General features: G+C 45.4%; 1 protein-coding gene across 1 annotated transcript in view; it reads right to left on the reverse strand.

Moving 5' to 3' along the window:
* Positions 1-10,276, reverse strand: part of SEC24D (SEC24 homolog D, COPII coat complex component) — a 75,774-nt gene that overhangs the window by 27,728 nt on the left and 37,770 nt on the right. Inside the window, 2 exon segments of the mRNA XM_025050929.1 lie at positions 3,693-3,817; positions 9,666-9,781. Coding sequence (XP_024906697.1) covers positions 3,693-3,817; positions 9,666-9,781 — 241 coding nt within the window.

Genomic DNA, 10,276 nt, shown 5'->3' on the forward strand with positions numbered 1-10,276 from the left:
CGGAAGAGCAGGGACTACCAGAAGCCAAGGGACGGCTACTCATTACAAAGAGGGCGGCTCTTCTCATCCAGAAAGGCCTGGCTCCTCCCGCGTGGTTCTTCTCGTACACATTCTAGAGAATCCCCATAGAAAACAGGCTGATTTTGAGAGCTATAGATCAGCTACATGCATACTGTAAATATATAAATAAATCACATAACTGAATTGACGATGTAATAAGTAACCACTGCGATGGTCTCAGCAAGACAAGTAAAGCAATAAAAGCTCCAAAACTGCACCAAAAAGTAAACATTCTTTTGAGGAATTCCAGGACAAGCGCCTGAATCTTCTTGAAAGGAGCGTAAGGGCATGAGCGTCCTCGTTCAGCTCTATCCCGGGTATCTTCGGAGTGGTTACGTGTTACTGAAGTGTCTGACTCTCTCTATATTCCCCAAAATAACACACCTGGACACTCATTACGGATTCTCATGGTAGCTCTGGTGGCGGCTACGACATAGTGTTCAGTGGTTACGTGAAAGCCACAGAGGCCCCAGTGTCCTTGACCTTTCAGCCGAGTACAGGCTGACAGTGTCGACTCTAAACTTTTATTCCTTCTCTACTTCCTTTGCTAACTGAGGATATTGGTTTTTCACTGTGGCCTTGACAAATGGGTGGGCATTTAAATAGAGCCTCACGACCCCTTTCGAAAGCACTTGGTAAATGTTTATATTCTGGACTCTTGCAAAACTTTCACAAACGGGAATCCTTATCGTTTGTAACCACACGTACAAAGACTTACACACATCCATCAATACCCTAACCACCGTGACTCACACAGCTGACCACCACGCTGGGCTGTGTCCACGTCCCTTCCTCTCCCGGTTTATTAGACTTTTACTCTTCGACATCAAACACAGACCCATCCTCCTCTGAAACATCCTCTGATGCCACCATCCAGAAGGTTCCTCCTCTGTGAACCCCACAAATCATTCTCACTGGGCTCTTTCAGCTGGCGCGTCATGAATCTTGAGCTCTGAACCAATAAAGGAATGACCCACAGGGTCTGGGCAATGTGGGGAGCCAGGCGTTCTGCTGAGGATGATTATTGTGACGGTGACACACTGTATTTGGATGGCAAGTGAGAGCCCGCATGGATAAACTATATGTACCTCCTCCCGAGTCCAGATTAGTGATGTCGCCTTGACAGTTTAAAATCAGCCCGGCTGGAAGTGTTTACACCACAGGAATGAGCAAACAAACCATCCAAGCCCTTGTTTATTTGGGACCCAGCTGACCAGCACACCACAGGATGAGGCCCATTTCCCAGCAAACCTGTTATTACGTAAGGTGAAAAACATCCAGCGGATCGTGAAGGGCATTTATTCTCTTTTAATAGTTAATCTGGAGTCCGCCAAGGCAAAAAGCAGAAAAGAAAACGACAGACAAGAATCTGAATTGCTCTTCCCACTGGATTTGGAACTTTGCAAGGGATGGGAAAGGAGCATCCTGAGAATCACCTAAATTAGCGGCGTTTAAAAACATCTAATCAGAACTTCCCACGTTACTGCAAAGTATTAGTACACATTTCCGCAGGAACATACATGCATATTTTTTAATTTAAGAAACAGAAATCTTTAAGATCTCCTTTTTGGCAGTGTAACTACCTTGTTAAATCATAGCCAGAAGAAAACAAAACCTCAGCCTCTCCTTCATATTAATTCCATATAAATTTTATAAAGCACAAGGGACATCATACCAAACAATGTTTCTGTTCTTCTGCCTTTCAGTCACCGATGCCCTTAACATCTGCCCCTATTATTTTAATGGAATGAATCTGACAGTGACGTGGAGATCTTAGCACCTAGATGAACCAGAATGTTCCAAAATCCAGCATTTTGAACATTTTAGCTACAGCAGCACTGAATACAAACCTTCAGGGGTAGAAAACAAGAGTCTGGTCTGCACAACAGGATAACACTTCAAATCTTTCCTTTCCTGTTCCAGAGAAGACAGACAGAAAAGCCTGGAACCCTAGCGATTTCAAAGATGTTAATTTGAAGGTAAATAGTAAAGATGAGCCAATGAGTAAAGATCATCCGGCAGATGAGCCGAGAGAGGAACGCACCCTCCGACATTAATCGAGATTTTAAAGTCTTTACAAAGACTCTTGGGCATGTTACCTGCTTTTGTTCTAAGAAGCAGGTCAAATTGATGGCAATATTACCATAAAAATATAAAGCTATACATATCCCCAAATAAATTTCAGAGGAGGGGAAAAAAAACAGATTTGTTTTCAAAGGTAAAGAAAGGGAAAACAGGTATTTTGGCTTGAATAGAAATTCTCGAGAGAGCTACCTGCAAATGGCAGGGAATAACCACAAGCACCCTTTTTTTTTTTTTGCCTCTTGTCTTTTGCCAGAGTCACACATCTGCTCCACTGACATGTGAGAGTTATGACACTCGAAGAAAAAGTGACTCGTAACTTACATCAATAGCTTGCAAGCTCCAAGTCACCACTGTGTTGAAAGGAACAGGGGCTGGGGAAGGGACTAGGAGAAGAGCCTAATCTGAACCAGTGTGAAAGCGGAGAAGGAGAGAGAGACCCATTCCCTAAGGCTGGAGAATTTTCCCTTCACGCTCATCGAGCTGGAAGTTCAGATTCAGAATGAAAGCAGAGAGGTCTGGGGTTAAATGCGTCACATTCGGCAGCAGGTCCACATGTCTCGTTTCCCTGACTGAGAATGAGGCATCAGAAACTGGTCACCAACGGTCACCGGACGCCCTGCCCACGCCCCGTCGTCGACTCGCTCTCACCTCATTCCTCACTTAGAATTCAGTTGGAAAGCGCCTCAGTGTTTTTAAACATCCCCACTGCTTCTCCAAACCACCCTCTGCAGTTGCATGACTTCGGCTTCACGGATGTCAACAAACTTAGTCCTGGATGTCAGAGTTACTCGTCCACCCCCTGCCGAGCACTCGGCGAGCCTCGCGGGTGGCCGGCGATGCGCCCCATGACGCTTCCCTTTCCAGAGCAAAGAAGGCTGTGCTTGGGGGACAGGGAGGCTGGCAGATGTTGAGACTCGGGCAGACATTGGCTTCTTAGCCATTTTCTTAAGCATGCCTTCCTCTCATGAAGGGAGGCCGTCTCCCCGCTCCCGAGTCTCGTGACTAGATGCCAGCTCCCATCCTGAACGACCAGTCTGCACCGCCCCGCAGGGGTGACCACAGCAGTGCCCTTGTGCCCTCCGAGGCGGCCAACTGCCAGGGGGCCACACGGTAGAGGGGGAGGGCGGGAGGGATCTGGCCACAAAGCCGCGTGTCTGCCATGTGACAGCAGTTCCATTCCCCGGCATTCCGAAGAACCCGCTAAACACCCAGCATCTACCAGCTTCCACCGGAAAGCCAATGCTTTTGAAAATGAACAACAGACCGCCCCCCCAAGTCTCTCCTACCGCACTGCAGGGGTCTCCTTACAGTTTATAAAGTATTTTGAATGTTGTTTACATCACACCATTTCTGACCAGTTTCTTGTGCTTTGTACAAAAGATAACTCTGACTTTTTAAGGACTATAAAAATGGTGCTGTTTGATGTATAAACAATGACCCAATGTCCTCATTAGCAAAAGATAACAATGGATCATTTCGGACCTTCTTTCTGGCCAATATGTTAACCCGGCAATACAGCAGAAGGGTAAAGAGCGGCAGTCCCTTACTTGGGCAGCTTGTCCAGCACGGTCTTCAGCTCCTCGCATATGAGCTTCACGAGCCCGTTCTTGATGTTGCTGTAGGAGACGTCGATCATGAAGATGAAGGCGGGCGGGCTGGGAGGCTTACTCTTCTACAGGAAAGCAGATGAACCGCGTAAGCATAATCACAGAGCACGCGCATTTCACATCAAATTAAAACACTCAAGCTCCTGAAGGTCATCAGAGGTCTCATTTCACATCTGGGATAGAATGTCTGTGGAACTGAATCATCTCCCAGAACATGGTCTCTGATGCTATGAAATGGTAAAAGCTGTTTATTTTCCAGGGCATGACCTGGGTCCCACCAGTGACCACACGGCATTATGGCACGTGGCAGAGAAGACGCACTTCCGTAAAGATCCACAGGCCTTACCCCTCCATCACCCAAGGGTGGCGTGGTCTGGGGTCTTGCTTGTAACTCTCTACCTCAGAGGAAGCCATGTTTTGGAACTCTGACAAAATGTACCAAAAAAGAGTGCACACGGTAAGTACTGCTTGTTTCTGAACCTGCAGTAAAACCTCGTTAACCTGACATCATTACTTTCAATTCTCTTCCTAGATATGATTTTTTCAGTTTTAAGGATAGAAAATTACACGCTAAAATGTAATTGTATGATTTTAAAAATGTACTATGTGGATAAATACTTTCCTATTTCTAACATTCATGGTAAAAACCGGAATCCTTGGTCTTTTCTCTACGTGTTTAACGTAAGCGCTATAACACACAGCGGCAGCTACGCGGTGTCCGCAGCCGGCGGTCGGTCCCCTCACCAGCTGGTGTTCAAGTGGCTCGTGGGAAGTGGCTCTTCGGCTGGATCTTACAAAACATTTAGAGAAGAGAGCCACAGGTGGACACCTTAGCATCTCACACGAGGATAAAAATTAAGGCTAATTTAATTTAAATTTATAATAAATGACAAAAATGTTCTAAAAATTGCATTTTAGTTGTTATAACTATAAAATTGATGATAATATCTCCCAATTGTCTTACTGATCCATTCTATAACCACTACAAGGCCAGATAGAACATTCTTCTAATAAAAGTGCCTCATTTAAAATAAGAAAAAAAAAATTACAGGACTTAAAATCATCGACCTGAAAACTTCGACTCTCTGTCACATCCAAACTGACCAACAAGGAAATGAGGGAACCCTACTGCTGCCTAAGTGAGCAGTTCGCATTGCAAGTCCCCCCTAACTCCTGCCTCACCTGATTCGTGACACAGCCTCACGCCGATTCACACCGGAAGAAAACAGCGACCATTTCTACCAAACGCAAACCTCTTCGCGGCCGAGCCGAATGCGCCCTACCACTGTGTGTGCCCTCCGCAAGCTCCATCACGGGACTCTCATCCACTTACTCAGCTTTAACCGGCACCTCTACACAGGCAAACCCTCGAATGTTCTCTCGTTACGGTCTCGCCTGAGCTCCGGGCCAGCACCCAATTAACCAAGCACATCTCCACATTTCACATGCGGGTCCTGCCAGCACCCCACACTCGTGTCAGAAGTTAAGACATTTCTCCCACTAACTGATCTTTTCCATAAGAAACTTACAGAAAACACGATCCTTTAAAATCGTCTGGGCTTGAAATCGCATCCTCTCCATGGAGCCGTCCATCACCCTGACACCCGCGCCAGTCCACTGCGAAGCCCCCTGCGGCTCTTCTAGCTCCAGTACCCAAATCTGGACCCCCATTCCCTCTCTCCAAATTATCTTCACAGGTGGTAAAACGCACATAACACCTAGCACCGTCGCCATGCGTAAGCGTGCAGGTCAGCGCATGACACGCACTCACCCTGCTGAGCAGTGGTCACCACCACCCATCCCCGTAACTCTTGTTCTCTTACTAAACTGACGCTGTCCCCACTGATAAAAACTTACCGCCCTGCCTCTCTCCAGCCCCTGGCAACTACCAGTCCACAGTTTTATAATCGTCTCCGTGAATCTGACTGCTCTAGGTGCTTCGTAGGAGTAGATCACACAGCATTTGTCTGTTACATGACTGGCTTATTTCACTCTGCACTTGGCCCTGAGCATTCATCCATGCTGTGGTGGGTGTCGGCATCCTCTTCCTTTTTACGGCTGAATAATATTCCATTGAGTAGAGATCAACGCTTCTGTTTACCCATTCACCCCTCGATGGATGCCTGGCTGCTCCACCGCTAGGCTACTAGGACTGTGGGTGCGCACGTGTCTGCTTTCGATGACTCTGGGATATACACCCTGAAGCGGAACGGAGGGGACATATGGTCACTCTGTTTTTAAACTTCTTTGAGGAACTGCTCTATCACCCTCATTTTGTCTTTCTTGGACGACCACGCTAGCTTCTAATACGTCCCTCCCCCACTCTCCCCTCTCGTTATGAAGGCTGCTGTCAGAGTGACCGGCGTGAGGCACAGTGCAGGTCACGGCGCTACCGCCTCTGGGGACAGGAGCCTGACCGACCGAGTCTCAGCGCTGAGCTCAGAGGACAGCACAAGACAGAGTGCTTAACACCGCACCTGAGCGGTGAAGCAACGTGAGGATGGGCGGAGGGATGACCGGCCACCGCTCCCCCTGCCGTTTATTGTGCTCACGGCCTCCTGAATTAACACAACCACTTGAGCGGCTGGCACGCCAGACCCCGTGACACTCAGTTCAGACATGTATAAAAATCTCAGAGAGCAAAGACAGGAGCCGAACTCAGGGAAAGATAAAAGAGAGTCCGTGTCTCAAAACAAAGTCCCAGCTTCACCTCCCATTATTTCCCAGCACACATTCCTCCAAGCGATTTAAGTGTCTGCCATTTCAAAGTGTTTTCTGCCCAGAAGTCACAGTCAAGTGAGCCTGGGCCGAGAACCTGGCCAGAAGAGTGTTTTGTTTGGCAAAGGGTTTGAAAAGCCTTCTAACCTGAACGTGTTGGGAGGAAGGGGGAATGCAGTCTCGACTCCCCCTGCCCACGTACCAGGCCCACGTCCCTCCGCTGGCACGCCCGCCTCACACTGCAGAAAGCCAAGTAAGTCGCAAACACCGTGGCGAAGCGCTGCTGCTCACCGTTCGGCATCCCCCTCCGTGCCCAGGCGTCCACACTCTGCTCAGGGTTTATCCGGCTCAAATGTCACCACTCTGAATCCCCCTTGATCTTCCAAATCCTAAGTTATTATCTGTTGTTTTCATGGCACTATGACTATTCTACTTACAAGGCATTTACAGCATTTATATTCAGGTTTATATCATGATCATACACCTTTTTCATCGTCCACATGGGAAGCATCTCAAGGTCAGGTTCATTATCTTGCTAATTTTGTTCTCCCTCACGGCACGTAGCCAAGTGTCTTGGACATGTCAGACATCCAGTAAATGTCAAAGTGAATTAAAATTAACTGGAAAAACTACATTTTCATGGTTTTAAAAAAGACTGCTTTGAAAAGAGATTTTTCATTTCGGGTATACTTTATATGCAGATATACTCTGGAAACCTATAAGTGAAAACTTCTTAGTCATGTGACAGGCTGGGGTCTTCTTCTCCAGAGAACTCGATGATTCTAAATGCCTGTCTACAGACCCACAGGTACTGGAGGAGGACGGGGCCCTGCGGCCACGCAGACACGGTTCTTACTCCCCGCATCGCTCTCCCTGTGTACGCCCTGAGGCTGAGACTTGAGCTCGCTAAGCCTCAGTTTCCCCATGCAATGGTGGCACTCACCATGTGGGTTCAGCTAAATGATACAATACATAAGAAGCACTTAGCACAGAGTGTCACACATAGTAAATGTTCGATAAATGTCCACTTTAAAATCTAAAGTTGCTATTCGGACAAACTAAAAGAACAGGGAAAAATGTGATTTTGTAATTCTTTTTAACTTTGTAGGGTATTAAAAAATACACATACAAATTAAATAAGCTCTTTTTCTTTATCTAAATCCCCACGGCAACTATTATATTTTATTTACACTGTAAATTATAAGTAATTTTGAAGATATTTATAGCATTTTTTTTTTTTTTACCATGAATCTCGCTTGGAATAATAAAAGGAAGGTAAAGTTTACAAAAAGCTCTTCAAAATGTAGACATTTTCTTTGGTTCCCTGCCAGCTAGGTGAGCTTTCCCATCAATTAGATATCTGAAACACGTCCAGATCACAGAGACTTTTGTTCCCAGAAATAGATCTGACTCTTTGCTGAAGTTTCTACTAAAAAAGCATAAAACCAAGATAACGTGGCCTTTCTGGCAGAGAATCCGGAACCCAGAGCGTGCTTACAGTTATGCTCCGGTTGTAAAGATGAGCGAATGAATTCCCATCACCAGTTATGATGGCTTTATTACATTTAATTAGGATGTTTATGTTCTGCCTAATCATTCTTCTTCAGACAGCAGCAGTCAGGAACAAACTGTCCCAAAGTAATCAGTACTTTAGAGTATGTGTTGTGCCTGAAATAAAGCATCTGTACCAAAAGTTTCCCAAACTATGTTCAAATGTTATAACGTTTTAAAATAATAAAGCATTAACCTTTAATAACTAGTTCTCTATAATGTAGTAAAAATAAACCACACGAAGCACTAAAATAAATGCAAAGTTATGTTAATTGAAAAAAAATTCAATCAAATGAAAAAACCTCAGGTTAGGAAAAATGTCCTTTATAATTTATACTGAATACCTGGACTGGTCCCCCAGCAAACGACTAGAAAAGAACTCTGTGGTCAGAATCAGTTTCTGAACACTGGGCATTAGCAGGCATTCAAAGGAAGGCAATGACGACTCTGCTTCAAGTGTACACGTGGTACTTCGAATATCAGCGGAAGTCTGAGCTGATACCCATAGAGATGTCTTCAAATCACTGAAGAACTGTAAAGCCCTGCAAGGTACCTGTGATGATGTCGCCATCACTATCACACAGGAAAAGAGAAATAGACATTCCTGGGAATAGTCACATACCTACGAATTCATTCATTCACTCATTCACAAATTCTTTCATTCCACACACATTGACCACCTGCCTCCCCTGTGCCAGACACTGTGGTAGATGCCATAAATCTAGCTAGGACAACGTGCTTGTCCCCAGAGATATCAAAATCTATGAGGAGGGAAAACATATAAGAAGATTTAAAATCCATGGAGATAATTGCTAAAACAGACACATGGACCAAATTCTATGGGGCGAAAAACCTGAAGATTTAATAAATAACTAGCATAATGCAGCCAGAGAAAGTCGTGCGCACACACTCACACAAAATAAAATCTCAGCCAGGTGTCAGAGAGCAAGAGTCTGCCAGGTGAGGCCCACGGAGCACAAGAGGGTCCCTCATGTAAAAGCGGGGAGCCTCCGAGGGAGATGTGTTCACAGTAGGGGAAGAGTTTGGTACAAACGGAGACAGCTGAGGTGGCAGTCGGGGGCCCAACAGTTGACAGTCTCAACGGCAACTTAAATTTCAGAATCTCCTATTTTAGATTACGGCAGTGGGGGAGCCTCGTGGCTCCTGAAGCACAGGAAACCAGGGGCCCGGGGGCTGAGGGAGTCTCAGGGACTTTGAGAGCTTTCAGCTGTTGCAGAGACAGCCAGAGTGGAGAAGGGAGAGGCGGAAGCACGGCGATGGTGCCACTGGCCATGGAGGCTGAGCTTTTGCCTTGGAACGACTGACAAAAAAATATGGCAGAGGCGGCATTAAAGAACCGACCAGCAACTTCCAACGTGGCAGAGACATGAAAATTAAATTATTGCTTTCTATTTCTGGCACTACTTTTTCGTTTTTAAAAATGATGTCTGCAGTGGGTGGTTTGGCTCTTCCGTCATGTTGACGGCCTGGAAGGCTTGATCCGTGTCTTAGACATTTCTATACCTGCCATGGCCCCACCAAAATGCTCTGTTAGTGAGTCAAGAGTCAGTTCTTTACATGTGAAAGCTGTTCACATGTATTTGGCATCAGCGTATAAACACTTGAAGTCCTGAGAACACTTACTCTGCAGTAATCCAAAGTAGCAACGTATTCGTAAGATCCTAGAGATAACTCCGGCTTCTCGTAGTGGTCCAGTCTTCTTCCCATGTGGTCCAGATGTTGGAAATAGAACGGCGGGACTAATAAAAACAAAAGAGGAAAGAGAATCCTTTGTTTTCATAACACAGACAATTTAATAAGTTCTCAAAATTTATTGAGGAAAGGAGTTAGTGTGAGGGGGAAAAAGTATTTTAAAACTGGAATGTAGTATATTTTAAATATCCACTTTTGAAAAAGCATGTCTTAGAAAGAACAAGGGTTTTCTAGAAAATCCTCTTGACCCTTCTACCAGTTACTGATGACAAAGAACATTTATGATTTGGACCACTGTAGAGGGACAAGATAAAAGTACTGGTGTTCTGAAGCTGTCACAACCGAAATTTAATTACCCCTACTTAATTACCTCTTTTAAAGGGAATTCTGGCTTTTCTAACTATTTCCATTTTCAATACACCTAACGGAAATATACCTTGGTTATCTGAACTATAGTGTTAATACAATACTTATTACCCTTTGATTAAGAGATGTCTTCAGCCATGGCGACCGTTTAAAGTTTGGGCTGCAGGGTGCAGAGG

The sequence above is a fragment of the Pteropus alecto genome, unplaced genomic scaffold (genome assembly GCF_000325575.1).
Source record: "Pteropus alecto unplaced genomic scaffold, ASM32557v1 scaffold17, whole genome shotgun sequence".
NCBI lineage: Eukaryota > Metazoa > Chordata > Mammalia > Chiroptera > Pteropodidae > Pteropus > Pteropus alecto.